Genomic DNA, 22518 nt, shown 5'->3' with positions numbered 1-22518 from the left:
AGTCACTCCAATGATGAATGCAATATAGTGAATCCTTCATATATAATAGTATTTCTATCTCCTCCCTCAACTTTCCCACTTCTCCCCATCCATCCACACACTCCCCAAGAAGTTCCATACTATTCTCCAATCTGAGCCCACAAAATTTTGCCAAGTAACATCGGTCTATGCCCTTTAAAATTTCCCCTTTAAATTATACAACATTTTGTCAGATCTCTGTAATTCCCTACAGAAATCTTTCTAAGATCCCAACGAAGGCTCCTCCACTGTCTCTTTGCAAGTGATTGCTATTCTTGCAGCTAAAATCCATATATGTGAGATGTCATGCACTTGTTTTGAGTTCCCAACTTGGATCAAACACAAAAGGCACAGGAATGAATAGGGTGTTTCTTATCAACATCCCTCCAAGTACTCTAATTTCTTCACAGATCTTAATCAAGTGTTCACAAACATTCATCTCTTTAGGCCACAGATGTTCATTCACCTTACCCATAATCAGGATCTCTATTTTCCATCATTCAGCTGAAAGCCTCTACCTCTCATCCATTTTATAATCTTTTCCATATATCCATTTAACTCATTTACCAATTGATCACCCCATCCCTGTACTTTAAAGAAAAACTGGATGTCATGTACATGTATTCTATAAGAAACACCCATCTCATCTATAAGTGCAACCAGCGGGGACAGATAAATGATAAACAAGGTAGCCGATAGAGCTGAACCTTGTGAACTCCATAATGTAACTTAAATTCTGAAGATATCTCACTGTTGCTGCATGGACAGCCTGGTTCAGGGACATTGGTCCCCTCCCGAAAGAAAGTGGTTGATCAATCGCTTGGAACATCAAGTGCTCTGGCAGTTTAAGTCTTCTTGGACAATGCCACAGTGGTAGCCTATGTCATTTGTCAAGGGGGCACCTGGAGCATACCTCTGCAGAAAGGTTCAACTGCTCTTATTCTGGGCAGAAAAGCATCTTGCTCCAGCCTGTAGCTGGAGTGGACATTGTGCAAGTGGATTATCTTGACTATCATATTCTGGATTCAGGGGAATGATCCCAGTCTCGGAGAGTTTTCCACGGGATAGTAGAGGTTGGGGATGCCTGGTGTTTGACCTTCTGATGTCTGCATCCACCAAGAAGATGGCTCCTTGCACACATGGAATTCTTTCCTCATGGGAAGTATCTTCGGCGGTTTCCCCAGAAGAGATTTGCAGATCTGCTTCTTGGTTTTCCTTGCATACCTTTATGAAATTGTACAGGTTAGCTGTGGTGGTCAAACAGGATTCTGCCTTCGGTTTGTCTGACTCATCAGTTCCATCCTGTAATTGAGGGACTGTTCTGTTACATCCCACTTGTCCCTGAATAGTGTGGGATTGTAGAAAAAGGAAATATTAGGTTCTTACATTTTGCTAATCTTCTTTCTTGTAAATCCACATTCTGTTCCTGGAACCTGCCCTGTGACTTGCTGATTGACTGCCTCAATAAGTACTGGTAAGTTGTACTCCTGATTCTTTGACCAGCCTTTCCAAGATTAACATCTGTCATTACCTGGAAATCTTTTGCTATTGTGCCCCACACTGTTAGTGCAGGTTGCATCTCCTTGTTCCGATTTTATGATATGAGCAGATTAGACTTGTTTCTCGGAGAATATCCCTATACCCCCTCCCTTTTTCTGTGTCCTATATAGGTATGACTGCTTTTGTAACAACTAGAAGTCAGAGGGCAGTTCTGAGGTAAGAGGGGAGAATCAAAATATGTAAATGAAGCTTCCTACAAGAGATCTCTTGAGATGGGATTGACTACTCACTTGTCCAGGAATAGAGTGTGGATTTACAAGAAAGAGGATTAGCAAAAGTAAGAACCTAATCTTTCCTTGTAAGTCACTACAGTGTTTAACCCCTAAGGGAGGCATTTATTCAGCTGAAACTGAGACTGTGTAGGGTCCTTTTTTAATAGTGAACTACATTGTATATATGTGAAGACCTTTGTTCAGTAGGAAGGTCTCTAATTTCATCGTTTGTTAACCGTGAACATTTTGCTGACAATTTTGCACTTTGGAATAAACTTGTTTGATCCAGAATGTTTGTTCCACTTTTTGTATTTAGGATTCCTTTGCTGTTGTGGAACATTGAGATTGTCTCTCTTGCTGCTGTTTTGTTGCTATTTTTAAAAGGCCAAACTCATCACCATGAGATCTAAAACAATTTTATGTAAGGAGGTAGTGTTTGCACTTTTGACAGTTTTCTATAAATGTTGCATATATTTTAGCAAATCTTTTTGGAACTTTTATCAGTACTGAAGAGTGAAGTCCATGACTTGCGTGTGGTCCTCCAGTCAGCAGACAAGGAACTGAGTGCTGTGAAGATGGAATATCGCTTGTTTAAAGAAAAGCAGGACAAAGAGATGAGTCAGCTCTCAGATAGACATATGAACGTGCAACTCCAGCTTGACAATATCCGGTATGCCTATAGTTTACCCCATGGATCAGTTTACTGATTTTCTGTGTAACGTTTAAGCACAAGACAAATCTGTATTTAAATTCTCAGGGCATGGTTACAGTTGTGAAGTTAAATTTTAAAGAGTGTAGAATGCCAAACAATTTTCCACAGGATAGAATGGATCCAGCTTGGAGACACTTTGCCTTCTTATGAAATTTATAGACGTTTCATTTTCACATGAAGAAATAGTGTTCTTCAGGTTGAATCTCTTATTCTGGGGAAAATGTAATCTGGAATTTTGTTTGATTTTTAACTGATGATTTGTGTTTTTTAGCATCCCTCCAGACTGGCACAGATGTATGGGTTTACACTTTTCTGCCAGCAGGTGGAGAGTGAGAACACACTGAATTCTAACATGTGCCTCATAGAATCAGTCTGTTCTCAATCTCCAATGTCCTGTTCTGTTTTTCTAGGCCTATTCTTAGGAACTTCTGGAGAGGAAAGGCAGGGGCTTTTCTGGCCTTTTTATTGTCTAGACAGAGCTTGGGGCATATGGAGGTCCCGTTAAACCTGGGGGTGTCACACATGTACAGTCGAGTCCTGCCCCCCTTTCCTTCACATCTCCAATTTTTATTTAGAGGTGTCTCAGCTGTATGCCTTGCCAGGAGACAGAGACTACAGTTAGGAGAGCCAGTGAGGTCTGCTCCTTTAAGCATTAAAGTTTAATTTGATCCCCCCCCCACACACACACACATACAAAACAACTGAAGCAGAGGCATTGAATTTCCCTAGTGCAGGTCTGAAGGGAAGTTTCATTAATTAATTTTTCTCCCTTATAGCTAACCAGCAGTTTACTTGAGCCTGCCTCGTGGTTCACAGTAAGCACTTCTCAGCCTAAGAAGTGCTCAAATTGTTCCCGCCAAAGTCTCAACGTGGCAGACGTGTGTTCTTTTTGCTTGCGGCTGTGCAAAGGGGAATCCTCGGAATCTGTGTCGGGAGCCAGCAGCAGGGATTCTCCTGCGGCCACAAAGGGAAAATTGTCTGTGAGCTGTGGGGAGGCTCAGGATTCCCCAACCATCCATGGCTCTGGGGCTTTCCTGACCACCACATGTACTCCCTTGCCGTTGCATTGGGGTTTTCTGGGGGTTAACTTTTCGCAGCTGGTTCTTTTCAGGCCAATTCAGTGATTTAGATCTCTGGGGAGTCTCTTTTGGCAGGCCTTTCCTCTTTGTAAACTCCACCATTTTAGCTGAGTCTTCAGCTGAGCTCCTGCCTAGATTAGATAGGCAGGAACAGTTCCAGCAGGTCTCTTCCTCTGCGGTTCAACATGCTTCCGTCCCACTGGAGGGGAGGGGTGTTCCCCAGATTTTGTGCTAGGGGTCTTTTTCTTAGACACCACCACCACCTCTTGTTGGGAGACATGGCTTTCCTTGGTGACAATTTACATTACATTAAATTAGTGATTTTTATTCCACTATTACCTTGAGGTTCAAGGCGAATTACAGAAGAGGATTTCTGGACATGTCCAGAGGTGTTTCAGAGTACAGCAGGTTACTTTAGAGAATTGAAATGTTTCATACGGTGTTAGTTAGTCTTCATGGATTTTTTGAATAGCAAGGTTTTTATTTCTTTTCTGAAAGTTTTGTAGTCAGGGGTTGCGATTAGTAGATTGGAAAGTTGGTGGTCTAGTTTTGCTGCCTGTGTGGCTAGTAGGCCATCGTACAGTTTTTTCCGTTTGATGTCTCTGATTGGAGGGTATGTGAATGGTGTCTGGGTTCTCCTGTGTCTGGTTGTGGTAATTTGGATTAGGCGTTTGTTCAAGTAGGCTGTGCTGTCACCATTTATGGATTTAAATAATAGTAGAATTTAAATAATTTTTCACCAGACAATGACCTGGGTTTCTCTAGGGACCTGCAGGACCCTCAGGGGTGCGGATGATGCGGTTGGCTGAGTGTCAGAACTGCCCATGGGGGAGGATACTTCAGTGGTGCACATTTTTCACTTGGAAGAGCTGCAGGAGCTCATTCTTCAGGTGTCCTTGGTGTTGCATTTTGAGGATGATTCTCAAAGAGGCTCCTTATGTGGTGGATCCTCTTCAAGGGATTTGGACAGCTTCCCATTCCTTCCTCTTGCATCAGGATTTCCGGGATATCATGCACGCTTAGTGGAAGACTCTGGACGCCCCTTTTTAGCTGACACAGTCCTTGTCCCACTTGTACCTTATTCCTGGGGCTGATAGAGACTCCTTTCAGCTGCTGGTTGTGGATGCAGTGGTTTTGGTCATCACTAAGAGGCATACTGTTCCTGTAGAAGGGGGTTTGGCTCTGAGGAACCCCCAGGACAGGAGGATGGAATCTTCTTAAGCAGAATTTTGATGTGGTGGTCTGGTAACCAGAGTCTGTTTCTGATGGGCTGAGCATGTGTTCAACAGGGAGTCTAATGACTGGTCTCTGGTGGATCAGGAGGTTGCTAAAATTAAGCTTGGCTCTTCGTATCTTTCTGATGCCATGTATGATTTGTTGCGTACTTCAGAAGTCTATGGCCTTAGGAGTGGCTTCTAGATGTACTTTGTGACTGCATGGTTGATAGGCGGACTCTGCCTCTAAAACCAAGCTTAGTAAATTTCCCTTTAAGGGTTCTTTCCTCTTTGGCAAGGACTTGGACATGCTGGTGCAGAGTTTAGGTGATTCCAAGGAGCCTTAGTTGCTAGAGGACAGGCCTCTGCAGTCTGTTAGAGGAGGATTGTGCCGCTGTCATTTTCTTGAGTTTCACCAATACAGGCCTGGCAGAATGTCTGCTGTGGGTGCTTCCTCACAGGGTTGGTTCTTCCAACATATACCATCCTTTTGGGGTGCTTGCCAGAGAGGAAGGGACTCCTCCTCCCATCGACCTGCCCAATGACGGTGTTTGGGTCCTTCCCCTGGTTCAAGTGGGAGCTCGATTACAGCAGTTTTATCAGGGGTGGACCGAGATCACAAAAGATCAGTGGGTCTTGGAGTTGATTCAAGATGGTTATGCTCTTGAGTTCAAACAACCCTTGCCAGATCTTTTTCTCTCTCCCATTTGGAAGAAGTGGACATTTAGTCAGATGCTCCAGAGGTTGGTGGAGCTTACAGCTGTTGTCCAGTGCCCCCTCAAGAGATTTGCACCAGGTGGTACTCCATTTATTTTGTGGTGCCTGAGAAAGAGGAGTCCTTTTGGCCTATTCTGGATCTAAAGGGTGTGAACTGGGCACTCCAGGTCCCTTCCTTATATATAGAAACCCTAAAGTAAGTGATCTTAGCAGTTCAGTCTCTTGACCTGACAGAAGCCTACCTTCATATCCTAATTCGGGACTCACACCAGTGATTCCTTCGCTTTGCAATTTTGGGAAAGCTTTATCAGTTCTGTGCGCTTCTGTTTGGTCTGGCCACGGTTCCACATACCTTCACCAAGGTTATGGTGGTGGTGACAGCGGCTTTGCGCAAGGAGGACATCTTGGTTCATCCTTATCTGGATGACTGGTTGATTCGTGCAAAGTCCTTTCAGCCAATATCATGGAGTTGCTGCAGTTGTTGGACTGGCTGGTCAACCTTTCCAAGAGTTGGTTTGCTCCGTCTCAACGATTGGAGTATCTGGCGTTCTGTTCGACACTGGTCAAGGGAGGATTTTCCTTCCCGAGGCTCTTGTGCAGAAGTTGCAGTCTCAGATTTGCTTCCTGATGGGTTCTCATTGCCCCCGGGTGCAGGACTGAATTTAGGTCTTGGGGTCGATGGTGGCCTCCTTGGAGGTGGTCTGGTGGGCTCAAGCTCACATGTGCCTCCTTCAATAAGCTCTTCTTCAGCGGAGGTCCTTGCTAATTCATGAGTTTGTTCATCGTAGTCTGCACTGGTGGCTTCAGTCCCACAGTCTGGGCCAGGGAGTGAGTCTGGATCAGCTCCAGTGGACAGTGCTTCTCACGGATTCCAGTCTCCTCGGCTGGAGAGCCCAGTGTCTCGTTCATTCAGCTCAGGGCAGTTGGTCACCAGAGTAGGTCTCCTGGTTGATCAATATTCTGGAGACAAGAGCCATTCGGTTGGCGGCCATTCAGTTGTTGCTGGAGGGCAGAGCAGTGCAGGTTCTACCAAACAATGCCAGAGCAGAGTCTTTGCGAGTGCCTCTGTTGGAGCCGATTCATTCAATGCAAGGAGCAGAGTCTTTGCGAATGCCTCCATTGGAACCGATCACCCCAACGGGGTTCGAACCTCTACGGCAACAACCCCTGCTTCGATCGATCGCTTCCAGCCCCATCCACTACCTGGGGGCCTCAACGAAGCCTGCCTCGCCCCGTCCATCGAGGCCAACCTCTCGACACCGATCGAGGCATTCCTTGAGACACTCATCCAGGCATGCCTCGCCTCGGCGGAAGCAAGCATACCTGGAGTGTTCACCTCCACCGATGCCAGAACTCGAGGACACAATGGGATCTATCTCACCATCTCGATCCCTGTCCCCAGTGGATCCGGAAGCCTCGACCTCATCGAGCCCATCACGAAGCCAGGCAACGGCAGACCAACTGTCCTCCTCGTTCCTTTGGCAGATGGCTGAGGACATGGACATCCCCCTGGATACGGGTTCCAAATTCTCAAAGGAATACCTGGAGACTATGCGCCTCCCTCAACCACCCGCTGAGTCCCTTAAGCTTCCGTTGCACAAGCTTCTGGACCAGACCTTTGCTCGAGGCCTCGAGACACCTTACTCCATCCCTGCTGTCCCGATTAAACTGGACACCAGGTACCGCACGGTCCATCGTAAAGGGTTCGACAGCTCTCCACTCTCCCACCAGTCCCTGTTGGTGGAGTCGTCATTGAAGCGATCCCATCCCTCCCAGGTCTACGCCGCCGTTCCGCCTGGCAGAGAAGGGAAAACCATGGACCGATTCGGCAGGAGAGTTTACCAGAACTCCATGATGGCCTCGAGAGTTCTGAACTCCAACTTTCACTTCACAACATACTTGGAGTTCCTTCTATTGGTATTCCAGAAGTTTATGCACTACGTGGACACGAGGGCACATTTCGAGTACCAAGAAGCGCTGGCCTGGCTGTCCCAGCTCCGGGTACAGTTGATGCAGTCCTCGTACGACGCCTTTGAGCTCGCGGCTCGAGCAACAGCATGTTCAGTGGCCATGCGCCAGCTGGCATGGCTGAAGACCATCGACATGGACCCCAACCTCCAAGACAGGCTCGCAAACGTTCCCTGCGTTGGCACCAACCTCTTCGACGAGTCCATCTAGGCGGTGACCAATAAGCTATCGGACCATGAGCAATCCTTCCAGTCTATTTTACGTCCGAAGCCCAGGCCTGCTCCTCCTCGCCAGCCATGACCACCATTGGTATACCAGCGGCGTTATCCCCCAAAACAGGCTCCCCCAGCAGACAGCCTGTGAAGAGGCAGCACCCGCAGAAACACCAGCATAAGCCTCAGCCACCGGCTGTGCCTAAGGCTCCCTAGCCCTTTTGACTGTCTCAGAGGACATATCCTTCATCGTCCTCCCTTTCTCAGTAAATGCACCCATCGGAGGTCGCCTTCATCATTTCTACCACCGATGGACGACTATCACCACAGACCTCTGGGTTCTCTCCATCATAAAAGAAGGATACTCCCTTCAGTTCCACCAAGCTCCTCCGGAGCACCCTCCAAGAGAGTATCCTTCCAACTTGACCCAGACCGCCCTTCTTCTTCAGGAAGCTCAGGCCTTGTTACAGCTGGGGGCTGTCGAACCGGTCCCCCAGGACCATCAGAACAAGGGATTTTACTCCTGATACTTTCTTGTTCCGAAGAAGACAGGCGACCTGCGACCCATTTTGGACCTCAGGGTGCTCAACAAATATCTGGTCAAAGAAAAGTTTTGCATGCTGACCCTGGCATCACTGTACCCCCTCCTCGAGCAGAACGACTGGCTATGCTCGCTGGATCTCAAGGAGGCCTACATTCATATTCCAATTCACCCAGCCTCCCGTCAATATCTCAGATTCAGGGTGGGACACCTTCATCTCCAATACCGAGTGCTCCCCTTCGGCCTCACCTCGTCACCCAGAGTCTTCACCAAATGCCTAGTTGTGGTGGCCGCAGCACTCAGGAACCATGGCCTCCAGGTGTTTCCTTACCTGGACGACTGGCTCATCAAGGATCCCACATCTCAGGGAGCCACTCTCGCGATCCAGAAGACAATTTGGTTACTGCAACATCTGGGATTCAAGATCAACTTCCCCAAATCCCATCTGCAACTTTCCCAGACTCTTCCCTTCATTGGAGCAATTCTGGATACTACCCAACTCAGAGCGTTCCTCCCTCCCCCACGCAGGGATGCTCTCCTTCACTTTTGCCACTCAGTGTCCTCTCGCTCATCCATCTCAGCGAGACAAATGATGGTCCTTCTAGGCCACATGGCCTCTACAGTTCACGTGATTCCGCTTTCCAGACTTCACCTCAGGATTCCCCAATGGACCCTGGCCTCCCAGTGGTCCCAGACATCCGACCCTCATCAGGATCACTCCTGCTCTACAACAGTCGCTTCGCTGGTGGATGCTCTCCTCCAATCTATCCAGAGGCTTTTTATTCCACACACCCCGTCATCAGAAAGTCCTCACGACTGACTTGTTGACTTATTCTTGGGGGGCTCACCTAGATGGCCTCCGTACCCAGGGCCACTGGACCAGCACGGACCGCCAGTGCCACATCAATCTCCTGGAGCTCAGGGTGATCTTCAACGCCCTCCAGACCTTTCAACATCTCCTTCGCGATCAGGTTGTCCTCATCTGCACAGACAACCAGGTCGCCATGTACTACGTGAACAAACAGGGAGGCACGGGATCGGCCTCCCTCTGCCAGGAAGCTCTGAAGGTGTGGGATTGGGCGACTCGCAACAACACCTTCCTCAAAGCGGTCTACATTCAGGGAGCGGACAATGCCTTAGCAGACAGCTTGAGCCGCCTTCTGCAACCTCACGAGTGGACTCTCAACTCCACGCCCCTTCACCACATCTTCTCTCTGTGGGGAACGCCTCAGATAAACCTCTTTGCAGCCCCCCACAACTTCAAACTACCTCACTTCTGCTCCAGGATCTACACCCCTCAGCGTCTCAAGGCAGATGCATTCCTCCTGGACTGGACGAATTCGCTTTCTATATGCGATTTCCTCCATTTCCTCTCATTCAAAAGACCCTAGTCAAGCTGAAGTCAGACCATGCCACCTGATTGTTCCACGGTGGCCCAGACAACCTTGGTACTCCCTTCTACTTCAACTCAGCAGCAGGGAGCCATACCTTCTACCAGTTTTTCCATCTCTGCTTACACAGCATCGGGGATCTCTGCTTCACCCCAACCTGCAGTCTCTACACCTGACAGCTTGGTTCCTCTCAACGTAACCCCCCTACAGTTTTCCCAACCTGTGAGGGACGTCCTGGAAGCTTCACGGAAGCCCGCTACTAGGCAATGCTACCACCAAAAATGGGCTAGATTCTCTGTTTGGTGTGTTTCCCAATGCTAGGAGCCTCAACACTCCTCCTTGTCTTCGGTTTTGGACTATCTTTTGCACCTGTCTCATTCTGGCCTCAAGTCTTCCTCGATACGAGTCCATCTCAGTGCAATTGCTGCTTTCCATCAGCCTTTTCAAGGGAAACCTCTATCTGCTCATCCTATGGTTTCCAGATTCATGAAAGGACTGTTCCATGTCAATCTTCCCCTCAAATTGCCTTCAGTGGTTTGGGACCTCAATATTGTTCTTTCACAACTTATGATGCCTCCATTTGAACCTCTTCACAAGGCTCACCTGAAGTATCTCACTTGGAAAGTGGTGTTTCTCATTGACCTCACCTCGGCCCGAAGAGTCAGTGAGCTACAAGCCTTGGTTGCGGACCCGCCTTTTACAGTATTCCATCATGACAAGGTGGTCCTCCGCACGCACCCGAAATTCCTTCCTAAAGTTGTCTCAGAATTTCATCTCAATCAATCCATTGTGCTTCCAGTGTTCTTCCCAAAGCCACATTCTCATCCTGGAGAATCTGCCCTGCATACTCTGGACTGCAAGCGTGCTTTAGCCTTCTACCTAGAACACACCAAACCTCACAGAACTGCTCCTCAACTTTTCATCTCCTTTGATACGAACAAGTTGGGACGTCCTATTTCTAAGCACTCCATCTCCAACTGGATGGCGGCTTGCATCTCATTCTGCTATGCCCAGGCTGGATTGCCCTTTGACAGAAAAATCACAGCCCATAAGGTCAGAGCGATAGCAGTTTCTGTAGCTTTCCTCAGATCAACACCGATTAAGGAGATTTGTAAAGCTGCCACTTGGTCCTCAGTTCATGCCTTCACTTCACACTATTGTCTGGATACTTTCTCCGGACGGGATGGACAGTTTGGCCAAACAGTATTGCAAAATTTATTCTCCTAAGTTGCCAACTCTCCCACCATCTCATTCTGGTTAGCTTGGAGGTCACCCATTAGTGTGAATACCTGCCTGCTTGTCGTAACAGTTGTTATCCAGGGACAGCAGGCAGCTATTCTCACGTCCCACCCACCTCCCCTGGGTTGGCTTCTCTGCTAGCTAGCTGAACTGAAGAGACACACCCGGTGCATCGGGCGGGAAGGCACTTGCGCATGCGCGGTGCGGGCGACTCGAAACTTCGAGTTTTCTTCAAAGAAGCGTCCGCATCGGGGCTCCATTGGATCACGTCACCTATTAGTGAGAATAGCTGCCTGCCGTCCCTGGATAACAACTGTTACGGTAAGTAACATTGCTTTCTTGTAGCCATTACTTCAGTAAGACATGTGTCGAAATTACAAGCCTTTTCTTGTGCTCCCTTCTTGGAATTTTCCAAAGGAGTGTGTGGTGCATTGGGCTATTCCTTCTTTTCTTCCTAAGGTTATTTCTCCCTTTCTTGTGTATCAGACAGTTGCCCTTCCAATTTTGGGTAATCAGGAGGGTACTTTAGAGCAGAGGGAGTTGCACAAGTTGGATGTCTGCAGAGTCCTCCGCACTTATGTGAAAAGGACTGAGGAGTTCCAACGATCAGATCGTCTTTTTATTCTCCTAGCAGGCAGTCAGAAGGTGCCTCTAAGGCAATGGATCAAGGAGGCTTCGGCGTACCTTCTTCAGAAGAAACCAGTTCCAGACTTTCTCAAAGCTCATTCCACTCCAGGTCAGGCCGCATCCTGGATGGAGAGTTCTCTGGTGCCCTCGGTGGATATTTGTAAGGCTGTGGTTTGGTCTTCTTTTGTGCAGTTTGGTATTCTTTTATGCATCACTATCGGTATTCTTTTATGCATCACTATCGGGTGGACATTTAGGCATGTCGGGATGCTGTTTTTGTTGAGCATGTTCTTTTGATGGCCCTTCGGAGGTCCCACCTGTGATGGGTACTACTTTGGTACGTCCCATCCATCTGTACCGGTCTGGAGGGATGCTAAAGAAGGAGAAATTAGATCTTATCTTCTAATTTTCTTTCTTTTAGTTCCTCCAAACTGGCACAGAACCCAGTGTTTCTGCTTGTTCATGAGAAGAGTCAATTTTTTCTCAGGAATACGATCTGGTGATTTTTGTTCTTTTTGCCTTTTTTCTTTTTCTGGGAAGTGTAATAGTTATTGTGGCGCAGCGGCGTCTGGTGTAGCTGGTAAACTGTGGGGATAGTTTTGGTTGCCTATTCCGATCCTTCTCCAACAGTTGGAGTTTTATTTTTTTTAAAAAGAAATTTTAGTTTGGAGTTCCTGTTCTTCCAGCTGTGATATTTGTATTGTTCCTGCTTGGCTATTCGGCAGACTGATTCTATGAGGGACAGCACAGCCTACTTGAACTGTTAGAATTCAGTGTGTTCTCAATCTCCACCTGCTGGCAGATGAGCATAAACCCATCCGTCTGTGCCAGTCTGGAGGGACTAAAAGAAAGAAAATTAGCAGATAAGACCTAATTTCTCCGTACATTTGTAGTGCCTATATATTTTATTTGTACAATATAGACAGTTAATTCAGTCTTGTATATGCTTAAATTCATAAAGAATTGAAAACAATAGGCTTGGACAATGTACTTGTACAAGGTGTTAATAATATTCCACCCAAGGTGATGTTGTAAATCACCCTTTATACCTTGTGACTAAAGTGAGTCAATCAGTTTACATGGCCCTCAGAGATGCCACCAGGGATCAATATGATCATATCCCAAGGCTTTACACACCCTATCGTCATCGGGTCAATATCAAATGTGACACTGATGTGAACATTTTTTTCTTTTTTTGTTTTTTTGCTTTTTGCTTTACTAATTTATACTCAGATATGTTAAACTCTCTTTACTAATTTTAAAACAATAAATATGACTAATGAGTTTAAAGTCAATACTTAGCTTCACCGGGATGGTTAGTAGCTGTTGGTAAGGGATACATGTGCCAACATGTTTCACCCCTAAAAAGGGGGTTTCTTCAGGGCTACTATCCCTGCAAACAAGAAACCTTGTTTAGATATACAGAACGCTAAGCATGGCATGTAAAAGTATCAATCACACCACATATATATACTATCATACCTTTTGTGTTAGTTTTACACGGCTGGCCACCCGATCTAAGTTTCACTAAGATGGCCGCGGCGTGCTTGAAAATGACTTTAAATATCCCGAACCCCGGAAGTAGGGCGGGAAGGGGGAGGGACAACCCAACCTCTACACACACCCACAAATGGGGGAAGGGGGAGGTAAATACATTGTTGCTTTTTTGCTCTCCTATCCTCCTATCATATTTGGTATCGGGGAGGACATTAATACTCCCAGCAGAAAATCAAAGAAGGGATGCCCACTCTAATTCTAGGTTTAAACCATAAGGGATAACCGATTTCAAACGGTATATCCACTGCTGTTCCAAATAGTTAAGCCTAGCCTCCACATTGCCCTGTGTCCCTTCAATCTTAAGAGTATCAATGACACGCCATCTAATGTGGTCTATTTGATGTTGCTTCAACTGCCAGTGTTGGACTAAAGGTGCAGATAAGTTTCCTGTCACTATTCTAGATTTGTGCTCATTGAGTCTTAGGTGAATCGCACGTTTAGTACGACCTACGTATACCAGAGGGCAAGGGCAGACTATGACATATATGACCCAGGCTGATTTGCATGTTGTATGTGTTCTAGCCTGGATAACCCTCCCGGTGCCTGGATCCTTCCAAGCATGACCCCCTATGGTCTTGTCACACCATTGGCAGTGAGAACAAGGAGCATGGAGGCCAGATGGTTCATGATCTGGTCTACGGCGTTTTAATAGTTGACCAATGGTAGTACCCTTCGTGTATGTAATAAGGGGAGAGTCAACCAAACCCCTAAGATTTTTTAGGATATGCCAATGTTCCCTAATAGATCTTACCATGACATTGACAACTACCGAGTAAGGTAAAACGCAGACCAGTTGGACCTCCTCCCGGACCGGACCGGACGAATCTTGGAGAAGGAGGTCCCGATGGGCAAAACGGGCCCTTACATATGCTTGGTGAATGCATTTCTCTGGATAGCCCCGGGAGCGAAAACGTTGGCTAATGTCTTTAGCTACCCTCTGGAACTCATTTATATCTGAACACACTCGTCTAGCTCTTAGGAATTGGCTAATGGGGAGGCTGGTTTTAAGTCTGTAAGGGTGGAAACTACCGAAATGTAGCAGAGTATTTCTAGCCACTGGTTTTCTATACAGGGTGGTCTCAAACGTAGTGCCCACTCTGTATATTGTAATGTCCAAAAAATCAATTTGGGACCAATTGTATGTAGCAGTAAACTTCAAATTGGGGTCTACCGTATTGATCCATTGTATGAAATTGATCAGTTCCGTCTCTGATCCAGTCCAAAGGAGAAAAATATCGTCCAAGAACCTGAGCCACAATTTAATATGCGCACTGTAAAAACTAGATGGGTAGATATTAAGTTCTTCAAAACGACCCACATACAAAGTGGCCACCGATGGGGCAAAAGTAGCCCCCATCGCGACCCCGTGGATTTGTCTGTAGTGGGTCTGCTCATATACAAAATAGTTGTTCTCTATGACCCATTTGGCCAAACACATAAGGAACTCCGTGGTGATCCGTTGCGGTTGTTGTCTGGCATCCAGGGTCTCTTTTATAATGTCCAAAGCCCCCTCCTGGGGGATCTTCGTGTACAAAGACACTATGTCCAAAGTCACCATACAACACTCTGAAGGGAGATGGGCCACCTCTCCAAACACTGGCAGTTGAAGCAACATCAAATAGACCACATTAGATGGCGTGTCATTGATACTCTTAAGATTGAAGGGACACAGGGCAATGTGGAGGCTAGGCTTAACTATTTGGAACAGCAGTGGATATACCGTTTGAAATCGGTTATCCCTTATGGTTTAAACCTAGAATTAGAGTGGGCATCCCTTCTTTGATTTTCTGCTGGGAGTATTAATGTCCTCCCCGATACCAAATATGATAGGAGGATAGGAGAGCAAAAAAGCAACAATGTATTTACCTCCCCCTTCCCCCATTTGTGGGTGTGTGTAGAGGTTGGGTTGTCCCTCCCCCTTCCCGCCCTACTTCCGGGGTTCGGGATATTTAAAGTCATTTTCAAGCACGCCGCGGCCATCTTAGTGAAACTTAGATCGGGTGGCCAGCCGTGTAAAACTAACACAAAAGGTATGATAGTATATATATGTGGTGTGATTGATACTTTTACATGCCATGCTTAGCGTTCTGTATATCTAAACAAGGTTTCTTGTTTGCAGGGATAGTAGCCCTGAAGAAACCCCCTTTTTAGGGGTGAAACATGTTGGCACATGTATCCCTTACCAACAGCTACTAACCATCCCGGTGAAGCTAAGTATTGACTTTAAACTCATTAGTCATATTTATTGTTTTAAAATTAGTAAAGAGAGTTTAACATATCTGAGTATAAATTAGTAAAGCAAAAAGCAAAAAAACAAAAAAAGAAAAAAATGTTCACATCAGTGTCACATTTGATATTGACCCGATGACGATAGGGTGTGTAAAGCCTTGGGATATGATCATATTGATCCCTGGTGGCATCTCTGAGGGCCATGTAAACTGATTGACTCACTTTAGTCACAAGGTATAAAGGGTGATTTACAACATCACCTTGGGTGGAATAAATTCATAAAGATGCACATGGAATCATGGTTCGCATTAGATTATATAATTCTAAGCAATCGAATATGAAAACATATCTGACTCATTTTGAGTTCTATGAATAGTCATATGGCCTAATAGTAAAAAGGACATTTACCAGGTGCCACAAACAGGACAGGCTTTCAGAATATCGTTAATGAATTTACGCGAGAGATTTGTATACATACCACTATTCTAGAAAATCTCTCATAGTCATTAGTATCCTGGAAACCTGGCGTGTTTTGCAGAACTGAAGGCTAAAACTTGTTCATCCCTGGTAGTGGAGTGAGTTGTAGGGGAATGTGGATGGTGAGAGTCAAGCATATGTACTTTATAGTTGTGCTATTCAGATGTTGTGGATAACTAAGTAGTTTAGTTTAAGCTTGCTGATTATCACCACTGTGTTAGTGTACATTGATCGCTGATCTTCTCGTATGTTTATTCAGAGCTGCTAAACATAAATATTTTTTAAAACACTGCAACTGTTGTGGCTAAAATTGACCCAACAACCTAACAAGTTGTTTTATTTTTTTAATACATATACTGCTGCTTATAGAAACATAAATGGATAACTGGGTGTTTTGACAATTGTATTGATTAGTAGTTGCAATTTCCTATCAAATACATAGATCCAAACTGAATGGCATTGACATTTTATTTTATAAGTCGGTCTAGGAAATGTTTTTCATACATCAGAGTATGTCTAATGAATTGGATTAACTGTGTGTTTATTGCATGACCTGACAGTTTCTTATCTTTAAACACCATTAAAATTTTGATATCATTCAAGTCTAGAATATGAAAATATCCTGGAGGAGAAAAGATCTTTGCAGGACTTGTATGACAATCTGCAAGAAGTAATGAAGTTTGAAATAGATCAACTGAAACAACAGGTTGAAGACAACAATCAAGAGAAGGAAGGGCTAAAAGCTGAACTTAATGTAAGATAAACTACTTGAGAGCACTTTGTATTTTTATATATAACATTTCAGTTAGGAAAGTAACTATAACTGTTGGGTTAATATTCAATATGTTCACTGACAGTCAATGAATATAAACTTTCTTATCCATGGATTTTTAGGCCGAAAATCCCAGTGAAACAGACTGGCACCATCCATTAAAGAAGGGAGGAACAAAAAATGACCTGTATACTTGTGTTTTCCAGCTGCTGTTCAGATAAGGATATATGTTTTAAGCATGCTAAACAGGACTGGTGCAACATAGCTTGGAAGGCTCAGCAGGGAGAGCACTGATATTTGGGTTTCCAAAACCTACCATGACCACTAGCTGCATCCAAATGTGTGCTTGGCTCTTGAGCTTTAAGCTGCATAGTGCAGGAAGGAACTGGTGCAAATCTCTTCATTTACAGCAGAGTTTTGCACCATGCACGGGGGTGGGGGGGGGCACCAGAGACCCTGTCTTGCTTAAATATACATAACAGATACCATATTGCTTAAATATACATACTAGTTATCATATTTTCTTCCCCTCAGAAGTGGGTGGAAATAAGGGTGCGTCTTACGGAGTGAGTACCCACGTACCTTTTTAAAAATCCTGCCGTCCAGTGCTGTATGGCAGGAGCTTTCAACAATCCTGCCCTTCCTTTCGCTAGTTCTTGAGCTGAACTCTGAGCATCAGAGCAGAGCACAAGGCAGGCATGAGCTTATCGCGTTCCAGCCTGGTCCCACTCTGCTCTTTGAATGGCTGCAGCCAGTTCTCGCGGACTCGCATCTTTCTAAATTGTCAGTTCATTCTGTTATGATGCTTGTAACATGTACCTGAAACAAGCTTTCTCAGAACGTGAATCTATTTACCAGGCTGTACAAAGATTAATCAGATTAAAGCTAAAATTGTATACAAAATAAATGGAAACTTGTGGCTGCCTCATGCTAAGGACTCAGGCAATCTCTTGTTATTGAAGGCTGCAGTACTTGAAATGAAAAATGTGAAAACAGTGTAGATAAACCATGCCACTAAATCCCAGCCTTTAAAAAGCAAGAGCCAATTTTAACAGTCAAGCCTAGCTAATCATATCACAGAGAATGTGACATTTCTGTTTGTTATTGAAGTTTGGTAGCATAATGGAAGTACATTTTGATAGAAAATAGAGAAAAATGTATAAAGTTTTAATGCAAGAAATCCATAAGTATAGAATAAAGATATAGAAGAAATCCATAAGTATAGAACAAGCATGGGATAAACATAGAGTATCTCTAATTAGAAAGTGAAGGATGTAAATTAAAGAACTAAGGCCGGTACTGGACAGACTTGCATGGTCTGTGTCCCATATGTGGTGATTTGGTATAGGATGAGCTGTGGAGGACATCAATGGGAACTCCACTAACTTGGAACATGAGGGTGTTATTGGCCATACTTTATGGTAGATATCCTGCAGACAGGATGGTTGGATAGGCTGGAGTGAGCTTGGTCAACAACATCAGGTTTGACTTAACAGTTTATGACCCAGAAATACCAAATACTAGCTACTAATATATCTCTCCTCCCCTCCTCCTCCTTTCCTTTGGAATTGTTAAGGCTATTCCCATTCACTTCACAACATTCAAGAAATAGAAAGCAATGACAAATTTTTAAAGATTGAAATCTAGTTCAGCTTTTACTTTTCCAAATGTGATGAAAATAGCTTTTATTTGAATACTAGTTTTTTTAGCCCGTTACATTAACGTGTGCTAGCAACCCTTCTCCCTTACTTTTACCTCCCCCTTGTCCAGCAGCACCCCTTCCCTGCTCCCCTTGTCCAGCAGTAGCCCTTCTCCCTTTTGCCTCCCCCTGTTCAGAAGCACCCCTTCCCTGCTCCCCCTCTCCAGCAGTAGCCCTTCTCCCTTACTTTTACCTCTCCCTTTTCCAGTAGTACACCTTCTCCCTTAACTGCTCCCTTTGTGCAGCATCCGCTAGACCAGGCAGCCTCAGAACTTTTGCTAGGCCGACCCGCCTTGTATTATCAAAGTGGGCCAGCCTAGCAAATGCCCCACGGCTGCTTGATGAAACCTAGGCTGCTGCCGCTGCTGGTCCTGCCTCGGGCTGGGGAAATCCTGCTAGTCCCTGTCTGTGCACCTGGCAGCGGTGCCTTGACCCCTAAAGGCCTGGACATTTTCCGTTCGTAGAGGCGCAGGCTGGCTGGGGTGTGGGAGGGGGGAAGCCATTGACGCGTATGCTCATGAGAACGAAGGCCAATAGAGAAACTGCCGCAGGGTCCTACTGCGCATGCGGGAGCACGGAGGCACGAAATACGGAGTTTGAAGTGTGCATGCACGCTAAGGGTTTTATTATAGCGGATTATGTTCTAAACAGACAAAAAAAACTAACATTCTAAACCTTTTAAAACTCGCTGAAGATTAAAACAGGAAATGTATAGCTAGAGATTTTCATCCAAAGAACATATCTGTAAATCATTAGCCCCCATGAGGATTTTGCTAATGAGCAGTGTATTCTTTCAGACTAAAGGAGAATAGATTTCACCATTTTGGGGGCAAGATATTCTTCAAGGTTATTTAGTCATAAATGTAATACTATATCCATTAAAAAACAAATGGGTAAGTTTGTAAAAGAGTTTTTAGATCCTGTGGTGGTAAAAAGGGGGTGGGGGCTAATACAGAGATTTGTTAGCTATTTATATTCAAGTTGGGTTTGGGGTTTTTTTTTTTACTTTATTTCTTTATTGAATTTTCACCTTCAATTCACAAGAATAATCTTGTTCCATGCAACACAGAGAAAGAAACAATTTTTACCAATTATACAAAACTTATTCAAATACAAAGTTATCCCCTCCTTGGACCATAATATAGGGGGTGTGATAATCAGATAATATTGGAGACATTAAATTAAAAATAAGTTCAAAGAAAAGGCTTAGTGTGACACGGCTACTATCTAATTATAATCCATTCTAAATCAGTCCTTAATGATCTTTTTGATTTTTAAGAACTCCTTCAAATGATCTGGAGAAAAAAATGCATACTTAATTCCCAAATACCTCACCAGACATTTACAGGGGTAAGCTAATAGGAATGTAGCCCCCAATTTAAAAGTTTCTTGACGTAGGGAAAGGAAATCTTTTTGTCGCTCTTGAGTAACTTTTGAAACGTCTGGATAAATCCAGATCTGTTGTTCTCCAAATAGTTTTTGAGAATTCTTAAAATATAATCTTAAGATCATATTTAAATCTTGCTCAAAAACAAAAGATGTTAGAAGCGTAGCTCTTTCAGTGTCTGAGTTCAAGTTTGTTCCAAAAGAGCAAGAACGTTACCAAAATCAGTCTGTTTCTCTTGTCCATTATTTTTCCTCCGTTTCTCTTTGGGGAATCTTTTTATTCGGCAGATAATAAATCTTGTTTAAAGGAGGAATATTGTCAGGGGAAATTCCCAAATTCTCAATTAGGTATCTTTTGAAAAAATCTATAGGCGGAGTTCCAAGTAAAATTGGGAAATTCAAAATACGAAGATTTAATCTCCTATTATAATTTTCAATTTGTTCTAATTTTTTATGTATAGAGGAATTATCTTTGATTGTTGCTATTTTAAACAGTTGCAGCTGCTGTATATCATCCTGCATCTGTTTGGTTTGGTTTGAGAAATCCATTTTAACTGAGTCAATAGTTTTGGTAAGGGTATCAATCTTAGAGTTAATGTCTATTACCTCCTCAGTGGTTTTGGCCATAGCAATCTCCAGCCGTTGTAGGAGCAACCAAATGTCTCATAAGGACGCCTCCGTGGGAGAAGAATTAGTTCACTCTCTCTCTCTGTTGGTGCTGGTGCTGGTGTTAGTGTCTTCAGCTGTCCTGCAATTACTGGCTCAGCGCCTTCACCAGGAAGCCCCGTTGATTCCCTTCCGGGATCCTCCTGCAGCTGAACCCCAACACAAGCTGGACACACAGGGGTAGTTGGAACCGAAGGGGATAAAGATATTTCGATCCCCAAAAGGGGAAAAGGTTCTCCACCGCCTTCCCCCAAAGCCGGGTCACTTCCTCCGGGAACTTGAGTAGCCATCGACAGAGCCGCGAAGAAGCAGTCGACGGTTTGCTAGATGGGTGTTGAAGAAAGAGCCGGCGAAGGTACGGCCCTTATCACCCCTTCCTCTTTGAATGCGGCATCAAAACGACAACAAGAGGTAAAATGTTGCAATGGAAAGCGCCTGCAATCGTCAGTTCTTTCACATCACTTCGTAGTGATTCTCACACCGCCGCCATCTTGTCACGCCCCCCCCAGATATACCTCAAGTTGGTTTTTTTTTTCTTTCACAATGCCTTTCTGTGGTTACAATCAAAGCGGTTTGCATATTATATACAGATACTTATTTGTTCCTGGGGCAATGGAGTGTTAAATGACTTGCCCAGAGTCATAAGGAGCTGTAGTGGGAGTTGAACCCAGTCCCCCAGGTTCTTAGGCCACTGCACTATTCACTAGGCTACTCTTCCACTCCTGCAGGTAATGGAATTGTATTTAATTCTTCTGGTATACAGTATGGAGCCACTGGGCAACCAATAGGATTAGTATACTTGGAGGATCTGTAGTTTTCCTTCAAAATTACTACATAAGTTTATAGCCTATGAATTAAAATAATTCCTTTTATTGTAGATGTTTTCAAGCGCTACTTGAAAGGTCAAAATTCTAACTCTCAGCTGCTGAATGAACATAAGTATTATTATCATCTTATCTTTATGTCTAATATTCAACAGTTTTATTGACTTTATTTTTTTTAAATAGAACCACTTTAATATGCAGTCCTGAAATGAAATGATTAACTTAGAGCTCCCTTTATTAAGATGCAGTATAAAGTAGCCCTAGCACACCACTACATGGGTTCTTCCTGTCCGCTAAGGCTGTTTTTACTGCTGCAGTAAAATGTCTGAATTTCCTTTTTTTCCTGCTATTAGCACGCGACCATTCAAAATTGCCACTTTAGCACTTACCAGCACCTATTTTGTAGGCAGTAAGGGCTCACATGGTAACAATGCATTAATCAGTGCACGATAATGTAGCTGCATTAACTGATTAGTGTAGAAATGCCCACTCTCCACCCTAGACATATACCGTATTTTCACGCATATAACGCGCGCGTTATACACGATTTTACAAACCGAGTATAACCATGCGCGTTATATGCGTGAGTGTGTTGTACAAATTTTTTTTTTACATAGTTCCCCCCCCCCCCCCCGACGTCCAATTCATCACCCCGAAGGACCACTCGCACCCCACCAGCCCTCCCCCCCCCCGCACGGAGAAGCTGCCTACCGTTGTTTCCCGATGCCAGTGAGCCCTGCTGCTTTCTCTGCCAGCGGTCCCGCCCCTTCTCTGAGCCCTGCGCTGCTTCCTCTGCCGGCGGTCCCGCCCTTTCTCTGACGTCTCAGCAATAAAACTTAAATATTTTAGCACACAATTTGCGCACACACAACTTACCACAGGATGGCTGAGCATATGTTGTGGTAAGCACACACTAGTGATTACTGCAGCTTACTAAAAGGACCCCTTACTATTTGTGTGACTGCTTTTTATATGGTCCCCCTAAAAATATAAATTTATCTAGATAGTGGCAGGATATCACCAATATGCATGTTAATTTTGGACCTATGCTGAGCATGCTTTTTAACTCAAAAGAGAAATTTTGTCTAACCATCTATTAGTGGTCACTGAATTGGAAAGAAACAAGTACAGTAAAGCCTTGGATTGCAAGTAAGTTGGTTTGCAAGTGTTTTGCAAGACAAGCAAAACATTTGATTAAATTTTAACTTGATATACAAGCAATGTCTTGCAATACAAGTGCATACAGTATACACATATCACAACTGAGCCGATGGTTCTTCTCTCACTGACCTTGCAGGGGCGTAGTGACTGTTCTAAACGAGCGAGGTCTTGCAATACAAATACGTATAGTATTTTCTGTTAAAGCTTTTGGGTTGTGGAATGAATCGTCCGAGTTTCCATTATTTTCTATGGAGAAA

The 22518-nt window shown here is 44.5% G+C and overlaps 1 protein-coding gene across 3 annotated transcripts in view; it reads left to right on the top strand.

The window, feature by feature from the left end:
* KIF15 (kinesin family member 15) overlaps positions 1-22518 on the top strand; it is a 288169-nt gene that overhangs the window by 147095 nt on the left and 118556 nt on the right. For all 3 annotated transcript variants that reach the window (XM_033930440.1, XM_033930441.1, XM_033930439.1), the window contains exons 20-21: positions 2295-2460; positions 16357-16507. In XM_033930440.1, coding sequence (XP_033786331.1) covers positions 2295-2460; positions 16357-16507 — 317 coding nt within the window. The remainder of the gene's footprint in view (positions 1-2294; positions 2461-16356; positions 16508-22518) is intronic.

The sequence above is a fragment of the Geotrypetes seraphini genome, chromosome 2, assembly GCF_902459505.1.
Source record: "Geotrypetes seraphini chromosome 2, aGeoSer1.1, whole genome shotgun sequence".
NCBI lineage: Eukaryota > Metazoa > Chordata > Amphibia > Gymnophiona > Dermophiidae > Geotrypetes > Geotrypetes seraphini.
The sequence above is the reverse complement of the archived record's forward strand: the minus strand, read 5'-3'. Positions and strand labels throughout refer to the sequence as shown.